This window comes from Nicotiana tabacum, chromosome 6, assembly GCF_000715075.1.
Source record: "Nicotiana tabacum cultivar K326 chromosome 6, ASM71507v2, whole genome shotgun sequence".
In the NCBI taxonomy this organism is placed as follows: Eukaryota; Viridiplantae; Streptophyta; class Magnoliopsida; order Solanales; family Solanaceae; genus Nicotiana; species Nicotiana tabacum.
In genome coordinates, this window is record NC_134085.1 from 15,609,063 (window position 1) to 15,636,665 (window position 27,603).

The 27,603-nt window shown below is 37.2% G+C and overlaps 4 protein-coding genes across 14 annotated transcripts; 2 read left to right on the top strand and 2 right to left on the bottom strand.

Annotated features, from left to right (window-relative positions):
• The first annotated feature begins 361 nt into the window (after positions 1-361).
• Positions 362-3,007, top strand: LOC107814852 (GDSL esterase/lipase At5g08460-like). The gene is made up of 5 exons (XM_016640331.2): positions 362-706; positions 816-943; positions 1,768-2,010; positions 2,095-2,350; positions 2,423-3,007. Exons 1-5 carry the CDS (start codon positions 448-450, stop codon positions 2,632-2,634), a joined length of 1,098 nt encoding a protein of 365 aa, XP_016495817.2. The 5' UTR covers positions 362-447; the 3' UTR covers positions 2,635-3,007.
• Positions 3,008-7,050: 4,043 nt separating this feature from the next.
• Positions 7,051-8,078, bottom strand: LOC142181716 (uncharacterized). The gene is made up of 3 exons (XM_075255162.1): positions 7,950-8,078; positions 7,673-7,839; positions 7,051-7,129 (listed from the first exon to the last, which is right to left on the bottom strand). The coding sequence occupies exons 1-3, from the start codon at positions 8,076-8,078 to the stop codon at positions 7,051-7,053; spliced, it is 375 nt and encodes a 124-aa protein (XP_075111263.1).
• Positions 8,079-9,165: 1,087 nt separating this feature from the next.
• On the top strand, positions 9,166-20,891 carry LOC107814856 (1-acyl-sn-glycerol-3-phosphate acyltransferase 2). Its single transcript, XM_016640344.2, has 11 exons — positions 9,166-9,699; positions 10,046-10,168; positions 12,731-12,770; positions 12,871-12,944; positions 13,504-13,563; positions 17,583-17,660; positions 17,911-18,069; positions 19,030-19,155; positions 19,953-20,045; positions 20,203-20,289; positions 20,379-20,891. The coding sequence occupies exons 1-11, from the start codon at positions 9,619-9,621 to the stop codon at positions 20,619-20,621; spliced, it is 1,164 nt and encodes a 387-aa protein (XP_016495830.1). The 5' UTR covers positions 9,166-9,618; the 3' UTR covers positions 20,622-20,891.
• A 912-nt stretch (positions 20,892-21,803) lies between these two features.
• Positions 21,804-27,355, bottom strand: LOC107814854 (protein FAR-RED IMPAIRED RESPONSE 1). Of its 11 annotated transcripts, none has more exons than XM_075254590.1 (9): positions 27,192-27,355; positions 25,506-25,592; positions 23,175-25,378; positions 23,026-23,082; positions 22,719-22,787; positions 22,521-22,583; positions 22,369-22,437; positions 22,246-22,290; positions 21,804-22,166 (listed from the first exon to the last, which is right to left on the bottom strand). In XM_075254590.1, exons 3-9 carry the CDS (start codon positions 25,068-25,070, stop codon positions 22,110-22,112), a joined length of 2,256 nt encoding a protein of 751 aa, XP_075110691.1. In that variant the 5' UTR covers positions 25,071-25,378; positions 25,506-25,592; positions 27,192-27,355; the 3' UTR covers positions 21,804-22,109. The 11 variants fall into 11 exon arrangements, with proteins under 11 accessions (XP_075110691.1, XP_016495826.2, XP_075110692.1 ...); XM_016640340.2 differs by having other exon boundaries at positions 22,521-22,589; XM_075254591.1 differs by having other exon boundaries at positions 27,100-27,220.
• Positions 27,356-27,603: the final 248 nt, after the last annotated feature.

The following is a 27,603-nucleotide window of genomic DNA, read 5'->3' on the forward strand; positions in this document are numbered from 1 at the left end:
CGCACACAAATCGAAAAATATTAAATGGAGCTAATAGAGGTTTCGAAACACAAAAATAAGGGTTAGTACTCAAAACAACCTACCGGATCGTCACAAAAAGGTGGCAAGCTCACACTATTCCTACAACTTACACATCCCAAACAATCAACAATTTCCTTTCAAATTATGGACGAATTATCAACTAGCACATTTCAGCAGATAAATACAATAACATTGATATGGCATGTGAATGTATGTAGGCACCCTTAGAAACTACAACTAAGTCTGGAAAACATCAAACAAATGACGAAAAAAGAAGACAATAAGCAAAATATAACTGAAATAAAAGTGAATCGAAAAACATGCAAGAATATAGGGAGGAAAGAAGGGAAAAATGGTTAACCTAAAGCAAGAAAGTAGAAACGGTTGTTCTTTAATAGCAAAGCATCAGAAGTGAAGGCATTGGATATGATAAAAGAACACACAATGGAGAGCAAGTTTATGACATGGAATGTTCTTTTCCTTGTTGTTCTTTCCTTTCAAGAAGCCATTAATGCAGTGCCACAGTTCACAGCTTTGTTCGCCTTTGGGGATTCACTTATAGATCCTGGAAATAATAACTATCTCCCACACTCTTTGGCAAAGGCTAATTTCGTACCATATGGAGTTGATTTTATAGGACCCACAGGGAGATTTTGCAATGGAAGAACCATGATAGATTATTTAGGTAATATTTTGGATTTGCTCATATCTTTTCTCTGTTACATTCATCTACAGTCTTAACTCTGTTACACACACAAAATATTGACCGTAGTCAACTTTGTTAAATTTTGTAGGTGATCTGGTAGGACTTCCTCTAATTCCAGCTTATACAGCTACTATCACCATGGGTAGTGATTTTTCGAAAGGAGTAAATTATGCTTCGGCTGCAGCGGGAATTCTTGACGAGACAGGCAAAAGTCTTGTATAATTTGTCATCAATCTTTACCTTGAACCTTTCTTTTATAGTTTCTTTTATGAATTTAATAGCCTGTTTAGCTAAACTTCAAAAATCAGGTTACTTTGGGTAATGCCTTTTTTTAAAAGTGTTTTTTTCAAAAGTACTTTTGGTGAGAAGCAATTTATATTTGACTAATTAATTTGAAAAATACTTCGGAGAAGCAATTAGTATTTGACCAAGTTTTTAAAAGCAATGCATTTTTTCAAAAGTGCTTTTCTCAAAAGTACTTTTGGTGAGAAGTAGTTTATGTTTGACTAATTAATTTGAAAAGCACTTCTGAGCAGCAATTAGTATTTGACCAAACTTTTAAAAAGTATTTTTAAGTGTATTTTTCTCTAACGTGTTTTTCAAAAAAATACTTTTGGCGAGAAGCTACAATTTTCTGCTTCTCCGAAATGCTTCTGCTTCTACTGAAAAACACTTTTTTCTTCTAAAACCTTGGCCAAACACTTCAACTTTGAAAACAAAATACTTTTCTTGAAAAAAAAAGTGTTTTTGGATTTGGAGAAGCTTTGCCAAACAACTATAAATTATATCCACTGCAATTGTAAAAAAAGAAACAAAAGAATCTTATACTATATAAATGTAGTTTAATTAATTGTAATAGGCTAATTATTATATCTACTAGGTTTATAACCTACACTAAATATGGCCTGCTACTTGTAATGAAAATATTTTGTATGTATGAAAGGTGATGATCGATAGTCGTCAAAATTCTTAAAATTCAAAAAGAAAGCGTAAATGAATTCTTCTCCTATTGCTTATAACATTAGATGTTTTTTTACTAGGGAGAAAGGTTCAGCTTGAATCAACAGATTCAAAATTTTGAAGATACCTTGGATCAATTAAAACAACAGATGGAAGAGCAAGACTTGAGCTATTATCTTGCAAAGTCATTGGTTGTAATGAATCTTGGCAACAATGACTACATCAACAACTATTTGCAACCTTCATTGTACACAACAAGTTCCAATTACAAGCCTAGAGATTATGCTGATCTCCTCATAAAGCATTACTCTAGGCAAATCTTGGTATAAAAAAAAAACTTTTACTTTAGGGTTAATTTTCATTCCAGACTATATATTCTCTTTGATATCTGAGTCCGTTATTTGTAGGCACTTCATGCTATAGGACTAAGGAAGTTTTTATTGGGAGCAATTGGACCACTGGGTTGTATCCCTAGCCAAGTTGGAACTGGTCTTGCTCCACCAGGAAAGTGTGTCTCTATTGTGAATGAAATGATTGGGATGTTTAATTCACAACTTAGGTTTCTTGTTGATCAGCTAAATAAAGATAACCCTAACTCCATCTTTATTTACGGCAATACTTTTGGAGGATTTATCGAGATATTCAACAATGCCTCTGTTTATGGTAAGATAAAAAACATCCAATAGAGATCAATAACTTGTCTTAATAGCTATTCTCATGGTTGTGGCGTTGCAGGGTTTGAAGTAAAGGACAGAGGATGCTGTGGCGTTGGGAGGCGAATAACATGTCTTCCATTGTCAGTGCCTTGCTTCAATAGAGATCAATACCTCTTTTGGGATGCCTTCCATCCAACACAAGCTGTGAATCAAATTCTTGCTAGGAAGGCATATTCAGGGTCCTTAGATGATTGTTATCCCATGAATGTCCAACAAATGGCTCAGCTCTAAAATTATTTCATTTTAACTTGAATATTGTCATATAGACACACCATCCATGTCTATCATGTGTGCAAGAACAAATAATTAATATTGCAGTATTATTTCACTTTTCAACTAAGGTTAGAAGAATGCTAAAACTGCGCAATGACATTTATGATCCTATTATCTCTGAGCGCGGGTTGCTGATCCAAAAAATTGGACAAGACAATGATCAAACACAACTACAAAGAGCGGAATAGAGTAGCTGATCTTTTGGCAAAAGGAGCCAAGAAGGAAGTTTTTGGAAGATTGGCCATGCTCTTAGTTCCTCCAGTGTTTGTAAATGAAACTTTTTGGACGGACATCCTGGGAACTATTTTTCCTAAACATGTTTTGAAATGTAATAGTACTGATTAAAGTTCTTTAGGCCTCATTTGTTTGCACTTAATGGAGATCTGAATCTTCATCATTCAGATCTCGGACATTAAATGCGTTTGTTTTTAAAGACTGAATCTTAATTATTCAGATCTTAATCATTAAGTGTGTTTGTTTTTTTTACTTCATAACCACTTAATGAGTCTGAATAGATATGTATGATTAAGATCCATAACAGAGACTTAATTTCATTAAGATACTATCATCCATATTCAGTATTAACTGCTGTCACTGCCTACCATTATTAACTACCATCACGTCACCACCACCACCATACTCAACCACCACCATCATCTTCAATCATAACTGCTACCATTATCGACTATCACCACCCACCATCCCACCACTCCCACCACATCATTCTCAACCACAATCAACGCTCATCCACCTCAACTACACAACTAATCACCCCATCACCATCAACAATCACAGCCGGCACTGCCCATTATTATAACCTGCCACCACCAACTACTACCTTCCTCAATCACAATTACTACCACCATCCTCAATCATAATCGTCACCACTACCAATCACCACTAGCTACTACCTTAAACCATTACCATCAACCAAAACTACCACCAACCACCGCCTCTAGTCGGCATTCACCCGTTAGCCATCACTACCAACAACTATCATATTTTAAAAAATTATATATTTTATTGATAGAATATTTGATTAATTAGTATTTCATTTGAATTTTATGTTTATTAATCTTCAAATAAAGATATGTTAAAAATCAAACAGTCTAAATTATTAGTATTTAGATCTTAATATACATTTTAATATTCAGATGTGTATTAAGATTTAATTATCTTAATCTTAATACATATCTTGATATTCAGATGTATATTTAGATTTAGACGTCTTAATCTTAAAATAAAATAAATGGAAAAGGTCCAAATATGCCAGTGAACTGTGCGAATTAGGACAAATATGCATGTCGTTATTAGTTTGGCCCAAATATGTCCAAACCGTCCAATAGTTGTGCATCCATGCCCTTATTAGATGGAACCAACATTTTTTTTAATTAACTAATACCGAACCCGACCTAAATCTACCGACCCACCCCTAATTCTAAAAGACCCAAACTTAATCCCCTATTTTGTTCGCCCGTTTCTAAAAGACCTAACAGACGTCCCTCGCCCACCCCATTCCCTCTTACTTCTGTCCTCTTTTTCCTAAATCCCAACTAGGGTTTTCCATCTTTGAGTATGACAAGCTAGGGTTTTCCATCTTCTGACTAAGGTATGACTACTTTATTCTTTGTTTGTGTGTTATATATGGGATTTAGAATTTTTTCTTGTGTGTTTCATATGTAGGGACAAGCTATGCTTTGTTAGAATCCATTAAAGAGTGATATAGTCTATAATATCTTTTTGTATTTTACTACACTAAAGAACAAAATACATTCAGTTAATTTGATAATTTTGATGGTTTTTGTCAGATGGTTGGGTCTTTTTGTATTTTAATACATTAATTTGATAATCTTGGTCAATATTTGCTCTTTTTTTGTCTACGTTTTGAATATGACTTTATATATACTGATGTGGTCCCTTCTTTGTCCCTTTTTCTATACCTTTACATGTGAAGTCCGTTGAAGATGATTGATAAAGTGGACTTGGTATTTCACTATGGGGGTAACTGAGTCTTTTTCCCCGAGATAGTATATAACAACATGTCGGTGCACACTTTGTCTGGTTATGTCTCTTATCTTGTTAAATATGATTTTTTTGTGAAGAGTTTACAAAAAAGTTAGGGTTTAACTCTGTCAAACAACTATTAGTGACTGGACCTTCGGGGAGGTACTACTTGGTAACTGATGACGAAGGTGTGAAGACTCTTCAGTGCTTGTTTTCTAAAGACTTCAAGGTGATTAATTTCTTTGTTGTTGATGAGTCTAACTTAAATGTATTTGCCCAAAATATTACTCATCATACAGAGACATATTCTACAGACATTGACGTAGCTTTTGAATGTGAACATAGTCTTGGGGGAAGTGATTTTGACGAATCAGATTGTTTTAAGGATAATTCTATAGAACTTGATGGCATTGTCGAAGAAAGAAAGATAGTTGTAACTGATAAGTTGGAACATTTTAAGGATTTAGAGGTAGGTATGATATTTAAGGATATTGTAGAAATTAGAAGGGCAGTAAACTTCTATGCAATGGTAAATAAAAAAGGGTTGAAATTGCTCAAAACTGATACGACTAGGGCTAGTTACAAGTGTGCTGAAGGCTGCCTTTTTAGACTGTATATTTCAAATGATAAGAAGTGTCCTACCATTAGAATCAAAATATTGAAAGATGAACATACATGTGATCCATGTTTCAAAAATACTAGGGCTGATCAGAATACTTTGGCCCAATTTTTTAAGAAAAAGGTGCAATACAATCCTAAGTACAAGTTACATGATATGAAAACTGAGTTGGAGAGTGGTTTTGATTTAAATATGTCCAAAATTAAGCTCAAAATGTCCAAGGGTTTGGCTCTTAAGAAGTTAGAGGGCAGTTTTGTTGATGACTATAACAAACTCGAGGCATATGGATAAGAAGTAAGACAATCTAATCTGGGCAGTGATGTTGTGATCAATTTATCAAAGAATTCTCTTGAAGAAGGGAAAATAAAGTTCTTAAATATGCTTCAATGCATTGAAAATGGGTGGAAAAGTGGCTTGAGACCACCGATTGGGCTGGATGGTACCTTTCTTAAGGGTAGATTTAAGGGTTAGTTGTTAGTGGCTATTGGTCAAGATTGTATGAACAATTTTATCCTCTTGCATGGGCTGTGGTAGACAAGGAAACTACCAGGATTTGGGGTTCATTTTTAGAGTGTTTGAAGCTTTCTCTGGAGCTAAATGATGGACAAGGAGTGACTTTCATCTCAGATATGCAAAAGGTAAACACTATAACTTTCATTGTTGATTTCTATTATTCTCTTGTATACACTTATATATTTTACCTTTTATGACTGCTTGTTCCTGTTTTATCGTAGGGTTAACTAATGTTGTGCAGAATATACTTCCTGAAGCTCATCATAGGTATTGTGTAAGACATATTGAGGCAAATTGGCAGAAGAAGTGGAGAAGTAGACATATAAAGAAGTTGTTGTGGTGGTGTGCTTGGAGCACTTATGAAGAAAATTTCAAAGATCAACTAAAAAAGATGGGAGGGCTATGTGTGGAAATTTAAAGTATGACAACTTCTTATTAACTCATTCTTTGGATGACAGAGCAAAGATGGTCCAGATATTGACGATGAGGAAACACAACAATCTGAAACTGAAGTACAAACACAACAATCTGATTACTCTTCTCAAGTCACAATACAACAATTACAAGCATATGGTCTAGATATTGACGATGAGGAAGATCCACCGTTGAGGCCACAAATCATCTCTGAGTCACAATCAATACTTAAGGAAAGAAGGCTGAAAGCAAGACTACCAACTGGGAGTAGAAGGATTCAATTTACTGGGGGTGCAGATGGAGTTTCTATGCCGACAAACTTGCCTTACTCACCAACTAAGGCAACTTGGAAGGGGAAAGCTGCAGTTACACTTAGCCAGCTCTAAGCTGAAGTAAGAAAAAAGAAAAAGAAGATGGAGCCAAATGGGGGAGGAGTCCCTGTACCAAATGCTGAAATTTAGCATAAGTTGGCTAATTATTTTTGTGAAAAACTTAAGGAACTTAGCTTATGGATGACTATTATGCACAAAACTATTAATTTTTGGTGAATTTTATGTTGGTTTAACTGATATGCATATTATCTTGGTTTGGTGGATATGAATGTCTGTTTGTTTAACTATATTTCAGTGTGGCTATGTAAATATGTGATTATTCAGCAGTGTTGCTGCCATAACCATGTAGTTATTCAGCAGTATTGGTACTATAGCAGTGTTGCTGCCGATCCTTGCAATATTTACTAGTCCAAAGATAATACATCTATTTAGGTTCTAGTATCAGTAGTTAACTACTTAATTCCAAGTTAGATGAGGGGACCAAAGACATTACTATTTCTTGATGTTTCTAATTGTCGGATTGAAGTCACAGATTTCTTTAATGGCATATGGTTTGTCCATGAAGTGTAAGCTAGCAAATATATGAAGTAGTAGAAAGAAATACTTGTTTTGTGTGGATCATCCTAAGTGATGACAAAACTACAAAATGACTTGTACAATTTCTAACAGGGGACCAATAACTCTTGTTCAAGATGAGTTAACACTTAGCTGATCAACAAAAGCATTTTAATCTCACAAATGGTCTTTTTTCCACTGTTTCATTACAAGGCCTCCTTAGCTGATCAATAGAAGCAGGTCCAAGATAATGTGCATAACCAGATTACAAACTTTTGCAATTATATGGATCACATTTTACTCCCTGATCTTAATGTTGCTGAGCAATTACATAACCCCAGAAAGTTCACGCAATGCTGCTGAGAAATTACTACCATAGCATTATAATGTATTTAAATTACAACCATATTTTCAACCATTACATCAGAAATAATATATTGCATATTACAACTATTTTCATCCAACCATTACAATACAATGCATCTAAATTATACAACTAAAATAACCATAAGTAATTACAACCATATTTTCAAGTCTCCACTCAAAATATGAAACTAACCACAAATCCAATAATGAAACCCAAACACATAAGAAATAATTTTTCCCCATGTTTCCAAGTCTTTCTTTAAAAAGAGCATCCTTTTCCCTTTTCAATTTGTTGATGACAATAATAGCTCTTGGTGGAAATTCATCGTCTTCCCATTCCCAATAACCACATCCAGTTTTCTGCAAATAAAACATTAACATCATAACAAAAATCGATTACAAATATGCCAAAATCTTTGATCCAAATCTGTCGGAATAAGCATTAATTAGAAAAAAAATAGAAAAATTACATCAGGTTTATGACACCTGAAAAAGCGTCTTCCGGGATTCATTTCAGTCCGCGATGTGAGATGGAGTGCAACAACTTCACATCCATACATCCTTCGACGACTATTTGAAGAACTCGAACATTCCGACATTTCAAAGCAAATGAAAGAAGTAAGAGAGGAAAGTGAGTGGATCAAACAAGATGGAAACGACCTGTTGGATTGAAAAATTAAAGCATAAAAGAAAGAAAGAGGAGTAAGAAGAAGAACCCAGCCAAAAATTTAAAGTCGTACCCTTTTTTAGGGAAGAAAGAAAGAGGAGAAAGAAGAAAATTTGAGGGGAGACCCGTACCTTTTTTCAGAAAAACTCATCAATTAGACAGACATTGACGCAGAAGGAAGGAGAGATGGAAAGCCCAAGTTGGGATTTAGGAAGAAGAGGACAGAAGGAAGAGGGAATGGGGTGGGCGAGAGACGTCTGTTAGGTCTTTTAGAAATGGGCGAACAGAATAGGGGATTAAGTTTGGGTCTTTTAGAATTAGAGATGGGTCGGTAGCCTCAGGCTTGAGAAGGGTCATCGTTCCCGGTTGTCCCATGTTTCTTGTATTTCTGCAGGGGGAGCCCAACCCCACTAATGCCGTGTTTTAGGGTTACAACGAGCTGGCCTCTGAGAGACTAAGTTGAGAATAGCGCTCGCTATCTTTCCAGCCATAGGCATATCTGCTTACTTATCTAGGATCAAGGGCTCTTTACTAATATAATATCATACAGGACACTTCCTTGAAGAAAGCCGTACTCCCATCAGCTTTCAAGTAGATAAAGAAGCCTTGCCAGCCGGTAATAGCCGAAGGCAAAAAGGGGGGAGATAGGGAAGAGGAAATTAAGGATAGTCACTCCACTCCATAGATAGTGTCGGGTTCGGTATTAGTTAATTAAAAAAAAAGAAAATGTTGGTTCCGTCTAATAAGTGCATGGATGCACAACTATTGGACGGTTTGGACATATTTGGGCCAAACTAATAGCGACAGACATATTTGTCCTAATTTGGATAGTTTAATGGCATATTTGGACCTTTTCCGTAAAATAAATGAGGCCTCAGTATCCTAATAACCCCTTTGATGTACCTATTAAAACAATCTAACTAGCTATATCCTTTAAAGTTTAAACTAAACAAATAAAATAAAAGAGAAACAAGAAAATAGAAGAATAAAAAGAAGAAACCAAAAGAAAAAAGGGAAAATGGTGCATAAAAATTATCGTCTTTCTTTAAGGCGTACACGAAAACACCTTGAAATGGGAAACGGCGTTTAAAGCTGGGGTTGCAAATACAGGTAGATAGAGAAGCTGAAGAAGCAAATAGCAGAAGCGGCAGATGCAGTGCCCCTCCTGACACTCTCCCCATAACCTACACTCCCACATAAATACACACCAAAATCCTATCTGTAAAAATCTTTAATTTTTGTTTTTTGGGTATGTGTGAAAAAATGACAAAAAATATAGCAGCTATTTATTGAACCCAATTTTCCCATTTCACTCTTCACTCTTTCTCTATCTCTCTCTCTCTCTCTCTCTCTCTCTCTTTTTATCTTCAATCAATTCCCGATCTTTCTTTTGTAGCTGAAAAAGATTTGCATCTATAAATTATTTTAACTATTTTCTTGTGGGGTTGCTCTTTTGGGAAGTGTTAGTGGTTATGGCGATTGCAGCAGCAGCTGTTATCGTTCCATTGGGTGTTCTCTTCTTCATTTCCGGTCTTGTTATCAATCTTATTCAGGTAAAACTCTTGATTCCCACGATTTGGGTATTTTTTAATTGTGTCTTTTCTTTTTCTTTTTGGATTAGATTTGTCTGGATTTGAGGGTACAAACAACTTTTCATTTGACAATGTTGCGATCTAGTTAAGCAATTAATTTTATTACTTGGGAATTGCTATGTAGGCTATTAGGTTTCTGGGTTTTCTCTCTCCTTGAATGAGATTTTTTTTTTGTTTATTTTTTTGGGGTTTTTTGATTAAATGTTAAAAAATGAATTACATGTGAGTTTCTGCTTTTTCTGGTTCAGGCTTTGTCTAAAATTGGTGAAGGTAATGGATTGATTTGTGGTTGTTGGTTGTATCACAGGCTACTTGCTTTGTCCTTGTACGGCCAATTTCGAAGAGCACATACAGGAGGCTTAATAGAATCGTTGCAGAGCTTTTATGGCTGGAACTCGTGTGGATTGTTGATTGGTGGGCTGGTGTAAAGGTAATGCACCTATGATATATGTCAATATATGTATGAACTTTTGTAGAATAAAGGGTCGCTCTTCCATTGTTTGGAAGCAAGCTGAGTTTTGTTGCACTGGTGTATGTGCTCAGCTTAGCTTATGATGTCTATTGTCACATCCCCTCTCCTCCACCAAAAAAGAAAAATCGAAAAAAGTAACTCCCTGCATTCCAGCTTATGTGATACTATTTCTATATTTGGAAGCAATTTAACTTTGTACTTCCCATTCTATTGTTAACAAGAAACTTTTATAGCCACACAAATGTTATGACATGTTTAAGACCACAAGTTTCAGAAGTCTTCATTTCTTTCTTAAAAGATGTTTCTATGTTTGCATATATTGGAAAGGTGGGAGTAATAAAAGAATAAGACATGGAAGAATAGAAGAGGAACAAGCTATATTCTCTTTTGATGTAATCCCGCTACATTAGGACTTCTATTTGACGTCTCAAGGAATAAGAAATTGCGTGCTGCAAACTGAGACCACTATAAGCTGGGATGAGAATTGAAAGAAACAAATTGATGAGAATCCTCATGATTCTAAAAATCACTAATGAGAGTGTGATGGTCAGCCTAAATGTTTGATTCTTGCTTGAGTATAAATTTTACGACATTATTTACTCTGTAGTTGGTCTTGAGTTATTAGTATTGCAACCTGCATTACAGTTGGCACTGATAGCAATTAGCTAGAAATGAGTCCTTTTTGGTGGTATGCTTGCAGTTTTATCTGTTGCATGCTGTCTTTTAAGCTTTGTTATTTATTTACAAAGTACTATATGTGCAAATGCAGTGATCTCATATATTTCTTTGCAAGGAAGGGTATATCCAATTGCCTTATACTTTATTATCAAAATGGTCTAATTGTCCTATGCATCTGAGAACATGTCTTTCAGCCTCATTTTGGATCACAGCCTCATTTTCTGTCAATATGAACTAAGATGTTATGGTATTACTTTAACATTTTTTTTTTCTTGTAATAGCATGGGTGTTTCTTTCGATCACTCTCTACACGGCCTATAGTGATTTCAGTTTATCTACACGACCCTTAGTGATTTCAGTTAGCTTTGTGATCCAAATGAAAGTTTAGAGAGACCAATATGCAAAGTTTTGGAATTTTCGTGGTTAGAAGCTAAGCTGACATCGTAATGTTTCAAAAGCTTTCAATATAGGATTTGTTCTTGAATGTTTAATACCATGTGATCTGTATTTATTCATCATTTTATTTAAAGACATCACTCTTCAACTTCTTTGAAATATTCCAAGTCATACTTTTGCAATTGCAACGAGGTTTCCTTCCCTCGTGCCTCTTCTTATTTGAGTTTCTTATTCTTCTTTTTTATTGGGCCGTATACTGATTGCATTTTTATCCTTTATTTCTTTTAAAATGTTGTGTTGGTGTGTTGGGAAAATAAAATACCTCAACTTCATTTGAGCTATGAGAGACATGATTGAGTTATTATTTTTTTTTGAAATTGGTAACATTTATGTATTAGATATAAACATGACTACACTAATTCAGTGTAGTCATCCATAATTACAAAAGGGAGTACAAAGAGAGATAGACTAAGTCTCTATAAAGCTCATAAGAGGTCTAAAACATCAAAAATACATTCACTCTCTTCTAAGCACTCCTGTTTACACCAAAAATAAAAGAGCGTAAGGCAGCTCATTTTCAACTTTTGTATTGTACTGTGTGTATCTTCAAAACATCTTAGATTCCTTTCTTTCCAAATTGTCCACCATATACATGCAGGGACAATCTTCCATCTCTCCTTCCGGCCAGACTGCATTCCATCTCTTTTCCAACTTGTTAGAACTTGCCTGATTCTCCCTGGCATAACCCATTTGATTCCCCTCAGGTTGATGAATATCTTCCAAATTTGATCTGTGACACTGCAGTGCAAAAAAAGATGGTTGACCGTCTCCTCGTGAGCTTTACATAAGTAACATCTGGACCCTAACTGATATCCTCTCTTAGTGAGATTATCTTGGGTTAGGACAACTTCTCTTGCTAGAAGCCAAACAAAACATGCCACTTTCTAAGGTATTTTAACTTTCCAGATCATTTTCCAAGGCCAACAACCAATCTGATTATTAGAATGGTTGTACTCCTTGTAAGCTGATCTAACAGAGAAAATTCCTTCTTTCCCCCCTTGCCAAAACAACCTGTCTTCATTGTTGGTGGTCCCTCTAAACTGTTCTAGAGTGTTATAGAAATCTGTCAGCCTCTCAATTTCCCAGTCATATAGAAATCTTCTATATGTAAGGTTCCATCCTTGACCTGTCCAAAGTTCTCCAACAGAAGCTCTTTGTTGTTGATTCAGGTTGTAGATGTCCGAGAATAGTTGCTTTAAAGTTCTCTGTCCAAGTCATTTATCTTCCCAGAAGGATGTTTTCATTCCATTTCCAACTCTGAGACTGGAATTGTTTCTGAACATTGGCCATTGAGTTATTATTTTTGACTTGTTTTTCAATTGGGTTTTCTTTTTATGCATGTCTTATGAGAACTCTTTTTTCATTGATGAGGTTTTCTGTTTGCAGATTAAAGTATATATGGACCCAAAAGAATTTAATTTAATGGGTAAGTTAAATTTATTTCAATTTTATGCTGCAGATCTTATGATAATATTGTCATTTGCTTTCACGTGATTGTTATTATTGGTAAACATTGATCTTTTCAGGTAAAGAACATGCTCTTGTCATTGCAAATCACAGAAGTGACATAGATTGGCTTGTAGGTTGGATCTTAGCTCAGGTTTGTATTGACAGTCAATAAAGTTACTTGGGATACATTAGAATGTTCTAGATTCATTCAATATGTTTAGGTTAGTAGCATGAAATATTCTTCTCAATTTGATATAATTAGGAATCTCCACATGTAGAATTTCCTTTTTAATAACTTTTCTTACTTTATATGTCTATACTTAAACTTATTTCAGGTTGTCTAAACTCTTATATAAGGAACTATCTTGTATATCTTCTACAACCAATTCAAGTTCCATTTTATTTGTCCTCTATTTTCAAAGTTTGGACCACATTCCGCAGGGATTGGATACCTATGTGTTGAATGTACCCTTAAGCTAGGCGATGTAATATATAAATGTGTGCTTGTCACCCCTATTTGCATTTATGCATGTTAACTATGAATCGCTTGGAAACAAGTAATTTTGGAGGAAGTTTAATCTTACTACGGAAGTTAATTAATTTTGAAAGATGCTCTGATACATGATAAAAATATGGTCTTTTCATATTATAAGTCATAGCTGTTTTTCATTTGACCTCTGCTTATCAATTCTTGGATCTTTCAATTGCAGCGATCTGGTTGCCTTGGTAGCTCATTAGCTGTAATGAAGAAATCATCAAAACTCCTTCCAGTAAGTAGTTGAAGAAATATTATGAAGATTTTGCATCTTTTTAAGACTGAATCTTGTTTTTATCCATTGCCCACCAATTGCTTTTAGAATGTATGGAGCTCTCATCCAAGATGGTGTTGGTTAATAGTATATTTTTCTGGTTTCCACAGCTCGTGAAGTTTACTGTGCATAAAAGTACAAAGGACAACAACAACAACAACAACCCAGTATAATCCCACACGTGGGGTCTGGGGAGGGTAATATGTACGCAGACCTTACCCCTACCCCGAAGGGTAGAGAGGCTGTTTCCAGGAGACCCTCGACTCAAAAAGCAACCGAAACCGATATATTAGTACTATAAAAATGCATAATAAAATAACAGCAATACAATAATAGCAATACAATAAATATGAAATACAGAATACGACATACGAAAAAGATGACTGGTATGGTAAGACTAGCAGGTAAAGCCCTGCATCAATAAATGACCAATGACATTCTTAATCTAACTCCTAACTGGCTAGTCTCACTCTATTGTGATGTAGAAATATTCACAACTCTCCCCTAACCTACAACCTTAATACTCGACCTCCATAATTCCCTGTTAAGGGCCATGTCCTCAGTAATCCGAAGTCGCGCCATGTCCTGTCTGATCACCTCTCCCCAATACTTCTTAGGTCGTCCTCTACCTCTCCGCATGTCCACTACAGCCAGTCGCTCACATCTCCTCACCGGTGCATCAGTGCTCCTCCTCTGAATATGTCCGAACCATCTGAGTCTTGCTTCCCGCATCTTGTCCTCTATGGGGGCCACGCCCACCTTCTCTCGAATATCTTCATTCCTAATCTTATCCATTCTTGTATGCCCGCACATCCACCTCAACATCCTCATCTCCGCTACTTTCATCTTCTGGACGTGTGAGTTCTTTATCGGCCAACATTCAGTTCCATATAACATGGCAGGCCTAACCACTGCTCTATAAAACTTACCTTTTAGTAACGGTGGCACTTTCTTATCACACAAGACTCCCGACGCTAACCTCCACTTCATCCACCCCACCCCTATACGGTGTGTGACATCCTCGTCAATCTCCCCGATCCCCTGAATAACCGATCCAAGGTACTTGAAACTACCCCTTTTGGGAATGACTTGAGAGTCAAGCCTCACCTCAACTCCCGCTTCCGTCGGCTCAACTCCAAATTTGCACTCGAGGTATTCCGTCTTCGTCCTGCTCAACTTGAAACCTTTAGACTCAAGAGCATGTCTCCAAATCTCTAGCCTCTCGTTGACGCCGACTCGTGTCTCGTCAATTAGAATAATGTCATCAGCAAATAGCATGCACCATGGCACCTCCCCTTGAATATGATGAGTCAGTGCATCCATCACCAGGGCAAATAGGAATGGGCTGAGCGCAGACCCTTGATGCAACCCCGTAATAACTAGAAAATGTTCAGAGTCGCCTCCTACTGTCCTAACCCGAGTCTTAGCTCCATCATACATGTCTTTAATCACCCTAATATAGTCAATCGGGACCCCTTTATCCTCTAAGCATCTCCATAAGACCTCCCTAGGAACCTTATCGTACGCTTTCTCCAAATCAATAAACACCATGTGAAGATCCTTCTTCCTATCCCTGTACTGTTCCACCATCCTCCTAATAAGGTGGATAGCTTCTGTGGTAGATCGTCCCGGCATGAACCCGAACTGGTTGTCTGAAATAGACATCGTCCTTCGTACTCTCATTTCTACCACTCTCTCCCAAACTTTCATGGTATGACTTAGTAATTTGATGCCCCATAGTTGTTACAGCTCTGGACATCACCTTTGTTCTTATACAACGGGACCATTGTACTCCACCTCCACTCTTCAGGCATCCTATTAGTCTTGAATATAACACTAAACAATGCAGTAAGCCATTCCAAGCCTGCTCTACCCACACACCTCCACAGTTCAACCGGGATTTCGTCTGGCCCGGTAGCTCTGCCCCCTCTCATCTTACGCATTGCCTCCATGACTTCATCGATCTCAATGTCCCTACAATTACTTAATTCATGGTGACTGTCGGCATTCCTCGATTCCCCAGGTCTAATATCTTGATCTCCTTCTTCACTTAGAAGTTTATGAAAGTAGGTCTGCCACCTTCTCTTAATCTGGTCATCTCCCATCAAAACTTTGCCGTCGTCATCTTTTATGCACCTCACCTGGTCTAGATCTCGAGTTATCCTCTCTCTCGCCTTAGCGAGTCGGAATAACTTCTTCTCCCCGCCTTTGTTCCTTAGTTCCTCATACAGACGAGCAAAAGCTGTCGTCTTAGCCTCCGTCACTGCTATCTTTGCCTCCTTCTTAGCTACCTTATACCTCTGACTGTTCTCTCTCTTCTCCTCCTCGTTAGTGCTCCCTACTAACCGCAGGTAAGCCGCCTTCTTCGCTTCCACTTTACCTTGGACAGCTGCATTCCACCACCAATCTCCTTTATGACCACCATTGCGGCCCGTAGATATCCCTAACACCTCTCTCGCCGCCTTTCTTATACAGTCCGCCGTCGTCGACCACATTGTGTTTGCGTCCCCACCACTTCTCCAAGCTCCCATTGCCGATAACCTCCCTTCTAACTCCTTAGCTTTATCCTTAGTTAAGGCGCCCCACCTAATCCTAGGGCGTCCTTGTACTGACCTCTTCTTCCTCCTTATCCTAATACAAATGTCCATCACCAAAAGTCTATGCTGTGTTGATAGGGTCTCACCGGGGATAACCTTGCAGTCCTCGCACAACCTTCTGTCGCATCTCCTGAGCAGGAGATAGTCAATCTGAGTCTTCGCCACCGAACTTTGGTAAGTAACCAAATGTTCATCCCGCTTCGTAAAACTCGAGTTCGCAATGACTAGATCGAAAGCCTTGGCAAAGTCCAACAGCGCAATGCCCCCTCCGTTCCGCTCTCCGTAACCAAAGCCGCCATGCACCTCAGTGTACCCACCTGCAGATGACCCAATATGACCATTGAAATCTCCTCCTATGAATAACATCTCAGAAGGCGGTATACTACGAACAATCTCATCCAACCCCTCCCAAAAGCACCTCTTAATATCCTCATCTAAGCCTGCTTGCGGTGCGTACGCGCTAACGACATTTAAAGTACCCTCACCTACCACCAGCTTAATAGTCATTAGTCTATCATTCACCCGCCTGACCTCTACCACGGACTCTCTAAGATGACTATCTACCAGGATACCCACTCCATTCTTACCCTTCAGGATACCAGAGTACCACAACTTATACCCATCCACGTTTTTCGCCCTCGATCCGACCCACCTAGTCTCCTGGACACACGCTACATTAATCTTCCTCTTCTGCAGGATTTTCGCCAGCTCTATGGATTTACTAGTTAGTGAACCTATGTTCCATGATCCGATTCTCAAAGGAACCTATGTTCCATGTTCCATAAAAGTACAAAGGAATTGATGATAAATTAGATGTTTATTCTACTTGCAAAAAAAAAGGATGTTTATTCTCTGCTGTAGTATTAGTTTCAACCTCGAGGGAAAGAGGCTGTTATCTTCATTTATTTGAATACAGTGGTAGAAAGTCATGATGATGCCTGGAATTCGGCTCAGTTTTTTTGTTGGTGAAGGTGATAGACCTGTAATCTTTTTTGCTTGAATTTCTTTGAAATTGCTTCCTCCAAACCCAATTTATGTGACCTCCTATCTGGTTTGACAATCAGAAAATGTTATACGTTATTTCACTAATAACATTATGTCATACAACTTTTACAGAGTTACAAGACTTCAAATTCACATAACTAGTTAATTTTTAAACTTTGATACGGTGTTTCTCTATCAAAAATAAATACTTTAATATTTTGTTCCACTACTACTAACAAATTACGTAAGTCAAGTTAACATTTTAAGTTCCTTATCTAGTCAAACACCATCAATAAAATGGCAAGATGGAGTATATGCTTATTGTATATGTCTCTCTCTTGGTTTATGTCCGTGCAGTTGATTTCCAGAGTATGATCAGTAATATCGTGGATTCTGCAGGTAATTGGTTGGTCCATGTGGTTCTCCGAGTATCTTTTCCTTGAAAGAAGCTGGGCCAAGGATGAAAGAACATTGAAGGTATGGTTAAGCCAGATCACTTGCAGACACATTTAAATATAAATTTGGGCATCCTAATTCTTTAAAAGCTGTGTGGCCACAAGGAAGCAAATCAAAGATAGAGTTGTCTATATGCTTTTATTTGATGCATAACACATATTTGGATATACTTTCTGTTTCCTTTGGCTCATTGATGTGAGTTTTGGTGTCTGCTTTTATTATTCCAAATTACCCTGACTGTGATTTTATACATTGGGTGTCCGATCTGCAGTCAGGTCTTCAACGGCTAAGTGATTATCCTTTGCCTTTCTGGCTGGCACTTTTTGTTGAAGGCACCCGCTTTACACAAGCAAAGCTTTTGGCTGCTCAAGAATATGCTACTTCAGCTGGGTTACCTGTTCCAAGGAATGTATTGATTCCTCGCACTAAGGTGGGCACCAGTATTTCCTTCTTTCTCCACGTAGATCATATTTCTAGAGGTAGAGTTTACTGATTGTTTCTTTTGAATTGTCAATATGATGATAGATCTGTCTCTCCGTACTCGTTGACCAAAGCACCTTGCTAAACGTTATTTTTGTTGGGACAATCAAATTGTGATTCTATCCTTGTTCTTTTCCCCCAATATGTTCTTTTGCTTTTTTTTTGGGGGGGGGGGGTTCAAAATTTGGGTAATCAATATCTGCTCTTCGTTTTTTTTAATTATGGTGGTGTTTGGGCCTGTTTGCGTGCACCACTGGGTACATGCTACCAATACCAAGTAATGCTATCCACCTAAGCTTAGACAGATGGAGAGAAATTATCTAACGGCAGTTTTGCCTCTACTGGGAAGGGTGATTATTGTTTTTTGAAGATCCAAGAAGAATACTGTCAAACAATATTCTCCCTCACAAGGAGAAGCTAAGTTGGCCATGAGGAACTTCCCTAGCCTAAATTAGTTGGGGGTATAGTTTCTTCTGCAGTGTGTAAAACATATGAAAACCTTCTAGATATCAAAGACGCGGCTCGCAATTGTAATAGTTAGTGTGTCTTGAAAAAGGGAATAACAAAATGAAAGAGAGAGAAAGGGTGCCATATATTGAAACCATAGCAATCTAAATACATTGTAAATATTTTTGACTAACATCTCTTTGTTGCTATATTAATAATGCACTTACCATTTCTATAAGAAAAGAAATTGTGTCAATCTAAATAAGCAGGCTGATGCTTTTGGATTCACGTATTGTACATGTCCAAGGTTGCGTCTGATGCAATACACCACCCATTAAGGCGTCCAAACAGATTTTTCTGAAGTTTATAATGGATTCTATTCTACTTTAACGTGGTTCTTTCATTGCATTGCTGTCCTTAGTGTTTCCTGAAGCATTCTGTATTCATTTTATGTTGATTTCAGGGTTTCGTTACTGCAGTAAGTCATATGCGCTCATTTGTTCCAGCTATTTATGATGCAACAATTTGCATCCCCAAAAGTTCACCTGCACCTACAATGCTGAGACTCTTCAAGGGGCAGCCTTCTGTGGTAAATAAAACTATCCATTAAATTGGAACGTTGGTATTCTGTTTACGTATTTCCAGTCATTTATAGCATCAGAATACTGGAAAAAAGGTTCTAGGAAACTTCTAGTTGTCTAGTTCTTGCTTGTGATTGTCACCACTGGTGTGATGTGGGAGTTCCTACGGATGCCAATGGAGGGGATGGGAGGGAAAGCTTGGGAAATTATAAAAAAAAAATTGGTTTAAAAGAGGAGGGAAAAAAGAAAAAGAAAAAGAAAGAGAGTTGCTGAACATAGGAAAGCATGAGAAAAGAGAAGTTTAGAGATGATAAGAGGAATGGCAAAGCATATGTTAAAGCAAAGAACATGACAGCCCTAGTGTAAATAAGCAAACTAGATTTTTTTACTGTTTATACATAATTCTGTTTACGTCATTCCAACTGGCGAATAGATTTGTCCATGGGGGTCTTTTGAGATTTATCTCCCCTTGCATATCTGGGATAAATAGATTCTAGAATGTGATACCCTATGAGAAATCGTAAAGCTAAACTTACATGTATTTGGTCAACCATCAGTGCTCCGGTCTGGAAAAATGTTGCAATAATGAAACAATATATAAACTACGCTGAATTTAAAATCAAAAGAAATTGGAATTGTGCATATCAACTTTCATGGATGTTAATGGAGTCCACAGAATAAAGCCTTGTATCTTTGTGGCTAAAAATATAACTTGTCTTATAGTACTTAAATTTGCTGGGCTTAAAATGTATGTACCAAGAGTCTTTTTTGTCTAGTGTTTAGCTATTTATTTGCTATTGTGCAGGTGCATGTGCACCTCAAGCGGCATGAGATGAAGGATATGCCTGAAAATGATGAGGCCATTGCCCAATGGTGCAGAGATGTCTTTGTGGCCAAGGTTGTCCTTTCTTCTTGTTAAATCTCCTTACCAGAAAATTAACTGTGGAAACAATCCTCTCTCGTGCTTATTTGTGATGTCTGTGAAAAGCATTCAATCTCCTATAGATGAGTCTCTCATATTTTTGTTGTTGTCTGGTGACCTGCTCTTCCACCAGGACAAGTTATTGGATAAGCATATTGCTGAAGACACTTTCGGGGAAGAACAGCTGCAAGACATTGGCCGCCCAGTGAAATCTCTTGTGGTATGGCACTTTCCAATATTGCTGGCGAATTTGTGTATATTTTGGTTCTATTTGTATATCAAATAACTCTTTTCTCTCCTGAATATCAGGTTGTTGCATCTTGGGCATGCATTCTTATCTTAGGAACCATAAAATTTTTACAAGCAACTGCCTTATTGTCGTCATGGAAGGGTGTTGCAGTTTCAGCTGCTCTCATGGCTGTTGTTACAGTTCTTATGCAAATTTTGATCAATTTCTCCAAGTCCGAACGCTCTACAGCTGCCAAGGTTGCACCAGCAAAGGAAAAGAATGTGAATCAGCCTACAGGGAATGGGCAGGAAAAAAAGGACTAATTAAGTGATGATATGTGATTTTCATCCGAGATAGCGAATGATCCATCCCTCAATTTGTAGCCTTAATCACGAGAATTAGAAGATGATGTTTGTGTTAATATAGTTACTTGCTTGTCTATTTTATAAACGTGTAATTTTGGCCACAGTGAACGAAATTTGTGCTCGTCTTTGTATCTTTAAGATGCAGTCAATAGATTAATTGTTATTCACTCAAGTCCACAATGTTGGTAAACTGCATAGCTTTATGCTGGCATAGTAGTTGAATTGTGTCTGTTATCGGTGTCCTATCATTAACTGGGAAGTGATGAGCCACATGAATTGTATCCTTATTTTTGTTTTGTTGCTGAGTATTAGGTTTGATATTCCAAGTACCCTTTATCATCAAAGATTGTTTACCTTGAAAATTTGAAAAACTGCTACTAGACTAGATTATTACTTGTATCAGCTGGGAGTGGGTTTTGGCACCTTGAAATGCAAGATGACCTATCTTTTTAGATCGAATATACACCAACAAAGTATCCATGCCATGCTGCATGCCGATGGAGCTGAAGCTGCCAGGCCAGAAAACATAAGAGAGTAAAAGCTGTGTTGTGACATACACGGCGTGAAGATCATCTTGAATTTCCAAATGACCGCTAAGGTATCGGTAGAACCCAATAGCTTTGAGTTAGACCCTATATTTGTATTAAAGAGTTTACTTAATATGTATAAATATTCTCTCTCGAACTCAATTGTTGTTGTCATAGAATTCAGAACCCATACGCTTAAATCTTGGACAGTCCCCTGACCAGTTGAAGGTATGGATGATGAGAAAAGCTTTTCTTAGATGTGTAGTGGCATCTGTAGGTATGAAAATTTATCAAGTGCCTTTTGGAGCACTTTGGACCAGCTCAAACAATATAATGAAAATTGAATAGTGCAATTTAACTTGCCTTATTTTAACTTGTTACTAATCCCATTTATTATGGAAAATTACGTGTAATTACTTTCTTTTTAAATGATCTGACAGTCTAAAACTTCTACGCTCTCACTTTATAGAAGTTAAAATCGATGGCTAATAGTTCAAAGTTGAATTAGAGTCCCTGAAAGATGATAAGTGATACCACAAAATGGCTGTGCATCCATGAATGATCAGAAATCAGCAACAATGGGAAAAAAGAAGTGCCGGAAAGGGAGCCAAGGTTCATGAAAATTTTGAACTTTCAATAACATTCAAAAAAATCTAAATCATTACCTCTGAGATTTACCTAAGATATCTACATTTGGTTTGTAAACCAATCTGAATTTCTGATCCTGTGAAACAAAAAAGGTTCCGAAAGACAGTAACCTGAGCACGCCATTATCTACCGAGGCATGACATCAAAATTGGAACTCAGTGCTCCGTCAGCCTTCGAGTCAACTTCCATGATACACAAGTGAATACTTCTATCGAAAATCTGATGAGGGTTTTCCTCAAAGAAAATGCATGACCAACAGAAACGATCATCCTCATGCATGTCTAGCACTGTTACCATGCAGCTGAGAAGCTCTTAGACTAGGCTCTTCCTAAAGTAACATAAGATGCCGGAAATTATTCGCATCCTGTAAATTACCAAAATGCAAAACTGGAGGATAAAGGACAAACCTGCAGACCATATGAGAAACTCGGCTGCCTAAAATCCAGATGCCCCTGAATGAATGGAAGAAACATTTCATTCTCTGAATCGTAATATATAGCCAAGAATGTTAAAGTAGTAGCATAACATACTAGTCCAGGAATGCTTTGTTGAGACCCGAAAAACCCATCATGGCCAGGTGCAATTGTATTGAGTTGTCCCTGCAGCATGATTAGAATATATCTCGTTTACATGGATGTGAATCTTGTAAGAAAATCCAATTCAATAGACCAATATCACATACCAGTCCCTGCATATTCTGCTGGTTAACATAATAGCCATCATGGGGAGGTTCCATCAAATTCAACTGTATCTACCAGTGAACACGAATTAGAGATCATAACAGTAGAAATCGTCAAATTTTACTTGTAATGACTCATTCCATTTTTGCAAGAATAAAGTAACAGTCATGAATGTGATCTAGGGAAATATTGTAACCTACCAGTCCCTGCACATTCTGCTGTGTGCCATAATAGCCATTTAATGTCATTCCACCCACACTAAGATTATCCTATAATCAGCAATTTAAAATTAGTATATCACCAAAGTCTCACACGAGCGAAAATATTATTACTCCAGACAAAAAGGGCCTGTGGCAAGTGCTAATATTTTTGAAAAGGCTTAAACTACTTACTGCTAATAGAAAAAGGAGTTCTCACACACTGACAGCATTTCTTATCATGCTAAGGGGTTCCTTACTATGAACATGTAAATATGCAATAAATAATATAAATCGCTAAGAGACAAACCATCTGCTGCAAGCTATCTTGAGCTTCAACTATTGCAGCTTCTGGTTCAGTGTGCACCTGAGACACCATTATTTTAATGTGGTTATATCAGTGGAGCCAAATTATTATAACAAGTTATGCTAAAAACAATTAATGATCCTAGAACCAACCTTCCGTTTCTTGTTTGTAATTTTCTTCCTACTTGTTTTGGTAGCATGAATCCCTTGAGTATCTTGTTCAAGATCACGAAGTCCAATAGCACTGCTGCTACATTCTGTTAATGTAGAACTTCTATTGTTAACATTCACACAGTCCTTTAGAGCTTCATCTAGGACACGGAAGGCAATACCGTAACTCTCCTCAGATAAGGAACCCTCCTCACCCAGTTCAATTGCCCTTCTACATAGATCGTTGTATCTTTGCACCCTTGTTATTCTTTCGGTCCCCTCAAGCAACAACTGTCTATTCTTTGCATCTTTGGTCCACCTCTTCAAAATATATTGAGATGGGATGCTTGGAAGACCACAGATCTGAAGAACATTCATTGCATGCCTACAAAGGAAACCTTTGTATTCAAATAGAAGGCACGAACAAGAAACATCTGATTTTGCCTCATTCCACGTCACCATAAAATTTTCATTTTTCTCGCAGTCATTAACTCTAAAAGTTACAGTTTCCCCATTTTCAGCTTCCTTCTTTGGATGGCACCCAACTACACCCAACACTTCAACTTGAAATTTCCTAAATATAGCATGTGTATAAATTGTTGACATCTGCTTTTCCCAAGGTGAAGGTGATTTTAAAGCAGGATGTTTCTGCAATATCTCAAAGTCTGCTACTGCTTCCTCTTCATATCTATTTTGCAGAATCATTCCATATTGTCTCATAAACTCTTTGAGACTAATTTTCTTATGAATGTACTTGTCAAAGAAGGAGCTTATACTCTCTGATCGTTGAGCTGTTGACATTCCAGCAAAAAAACTCCCTCTCATGTAAGCTGGAACCCACTTTCTGCGCTCCTCATACAGGGTATGAATCCATTCATTCTCTTGCAGTTCAAATCTGCTGACCATCTTCCACCATCTTAAATCAAATTGTTCATCAGTTACTGACTTAAATATACATTTGCTGAATTTTTCCATGAAATTCTCATGCTGCTTTACGACATGAGCAAGAATATCCGGAATTCTTTCAAGCACATGCCAAAGCGCAAAGCAGTGACGTGAACACGGGAAAACTTCTTCAATAGCTGCTTTGAGTGACTTATCTTGATCAGTGATCATCACCTTCGGAGCCTGCCCACCGACTGCCCTAAGCCACGTCTTCATCAACCACACAAATGTTGGTTTGGTCTCATCTGCTACAAGTGCACATCCAAGCAACATAGGTTGACAATGATGGTTTACCCCAACAAAAAGAACAAACGGCATCTTCTCATTGCTTTTCGTATAGCTGGTATCAAAGAAAACCACATCACTAAAGCTGACATAGTCTTTCCTACTTTTGGCATCAATCCAGAACAAGTTCCTTAAGCGTTGATCTTCATTGAGATCAATCGCATAAAAGAAGTATGGGTTCTCTCTCTGGATATGCATGAAATACTCGAGCATAACTTGCGCATCTCCCTCTTCTAATGACAAGCACCTGCCTCTATCTAACTGGTAATTTAAATCGTTAGTTAGCAAGCCAACTTCTTGACTTCCACCACATTGTCTAGACATCTCAACATACATCTTTCTTGTTCGTTCACTAACAGCATGAAGAATATCAATGTTATTTTTCTCAGCAAGTTTAACATTCCTGTGAATACGGAAATGATAAGCCAAGGCTGGTAAAAGCTCATGATTATGATCCTTTATAAACTCATGGATATACCATTTTCCATCTCGCTTTCTCTTAACATGCATGCTTGCTTTGCAATCGGTCTTCTTGACGCTGGGACGTCTACTAGTGCCAGCATCTGATTCCGGAGTCACGCCATATCTAGAACATGCAAATTTAGCATCAATAAATTCTTTTGATTTCTTTGAGCGACGGCTATTCTTAATCGAGGTAGTGAATCCCATGGACTTGGCATATTCTTGGTAGAATGCATACGCAGCCTCGTGGGACTCAAATTCAATCCCATCACGTGGCTCCAAATCTGCATTTCCTTCTACTCCGGTAATGCTTCTCTTAGGAGAAGTGGCAACTCCACCATCCCTATTGTGACATGTGTTGTCTACGGCATCAACATATCACCAATCACTTGAAGACTATTTTGCACGACAACTCCATGATCAACCATCTTTTGGACAACATTTCAGTTGTTTTTACTTAATCATGTGTTCTTCAAGGGCTATATCCATGAGAAATCAATCTTCTCCAACAATAGCTGGAGAGGAAAAATGTCAACTCAGTACTAAAATATTCCTTTTTTGTTGATAGGTCTGCACTGAACATTATAAAAATATGCAAAAGTTTCAGTTGTGAAGAAACTTTAACAATCAATGAAAGTTGACCTGAATCTTATTTACATTCACAAAGTTCAGCAACCAGGTTGAACCCCCAGTCTAGCACCCACTAGCAACAATGATTTTGATTTAATCCTAATACCACAATAAACAAATGAGTTCTACTTTTAACAAAAGTTTGTCAGCAATAGCATACAAAATAAGAGAATTACTTTCAGCTATACTAAAGCCAGGACATTTTGAATTCAAAATAGATATCACATGAAGTGGAGTAAAATAATAACAACAAACTGCAATATGTCATAAAATTTTCTTTAGTGGAGTCATTTCACTCAAAGGATCAGTTTGCAAGCAGCTCAGCCAAAAACAAAACATGCTGTTGGCGAATTTACAAAACCAGTAAAGAAAGCATCATGCCCATCAAAGGAAATCTGATATCCTACCACTTGCTAATTAATTATAAGAAACCGAGCTTTCTTGCAATCTCAATCTAAACAGTAATTACAAAGTAGAGAAGGGAATGGAACTGACAGTTAAACAAGTCATAAGCTAAAATTATTTAACAGGATGTCCAGCAAATGTTGCTTATACAATGTAATTCACTATGGCTGCAGTATTTCAGCTGTCCATATTCGAGACTTGAGAAACAAAACTCCTCAATGAGCTTGACCAGCATAACCCTCACTCCTGGACGCAGGACAAACTTCTTTTTTCTTAATGGTTAAATCCCACCCCAAAACCCCCTATCCAAGAGCCTAACAATGGCCATTTCCCACTTGGATTCCATTGATGACTTGAGCCCCCACCTTATGTTAGGTCCGACATTAGTTGAGGGACTAAGTTGTAGTCTCCTTATATGGTCTTTGCCAACCCATTCCTCATGAGCGCTTTTGCAGTTGAGTTAGGCTCAATGTCCATTTTTCACATGGTATTAGAGCCAGACCCATCAATCCATGTTGTGTTTCTCAATGTTGGGCCCCGTGTTACATTGAGGGGTTTAAGTCACACATTGGATGACGGAATGGGTTGTGGTCCTTATATGTTCTAGCGCAATCCATCCTCATAAGCTTTTTGGGTTGAATTAGGTGCACTGCCCGTTTCTTCACATGTCGTTACCATTATCCTACCCTTCCTTGCCTGGGGATGTAATAAACTTAGCATACCAAACTACAAACTGATAAAGAAACTCTAGCATGGAGTGCCTTCGACAAAAATACAAAACTACAACCAATATGTATATATATATATATATAAACTAGGGAACTACCAAACCAAGAACTCCAGATGCACAAATGTAAACAAAACAAGGCATAAAGGAATAAACAAAAGCGGAACAGGGAACGGCAAGAAGATTAAAAATACCTGCTTAAATATCAGAAATTACCATAGTGTCAAAAGAATCTTGGGAAAACATGATAATCTATTTTGTTAAAAAAAAAAAAAAAACCTCAAATTACAAAGAGTTAAAAGCTCAAAAACAACTAATTTACTGAAGAGAAGTTGGGAAAAACAAAAGGCATAAATAAGAAAACAAAACAGAAAACAGGAAATCAATGGTGATGAATTCCACTTTATCAACTGAAAATCAACAACACGAAGAAGAAGATGACCCACTGAAACTTTTCCTGAGCGATTCACTAACCTTGCAATTGGTCGTAGAATCATATGAATGTTAGGGTTTAAGCAAAGTGAAATAAAAATCAAATTTTTGGTAAAACTGAAACTTTCTCTAACCTTTTTCCAATGTGATTGAAAAAGCTTCTGAGGCGTGATGGGAAACTGATTGCAATGAATCAGAGGAACCCCACGTCTTCGATTCTGAGCGAGTTGCAGTGCTTTGTTGTATTGTACCTTCTAAGCTCCAAGATGTTGTACATAATTAATTGAAACAACATGTGTAAATTTTAAAGAGAAAGTAATGAATGACTTCTTATTTTTTAAATATAAAATATTTTGAAACAAATTTATCTATGCGACTCCTATTTAGAACCGGGGAGTATATATTTTCTTTTATTTTCTCCAACCTTGTGGTATTAAATTCAAGATATTGAACACTGCAATTTTATGAAAGGACAAAAATCATTTAAATCCAATTAAATTTCTCTTCTAGCTTTGAGCAATAGACATCCTTTTTTCATATCTTAAT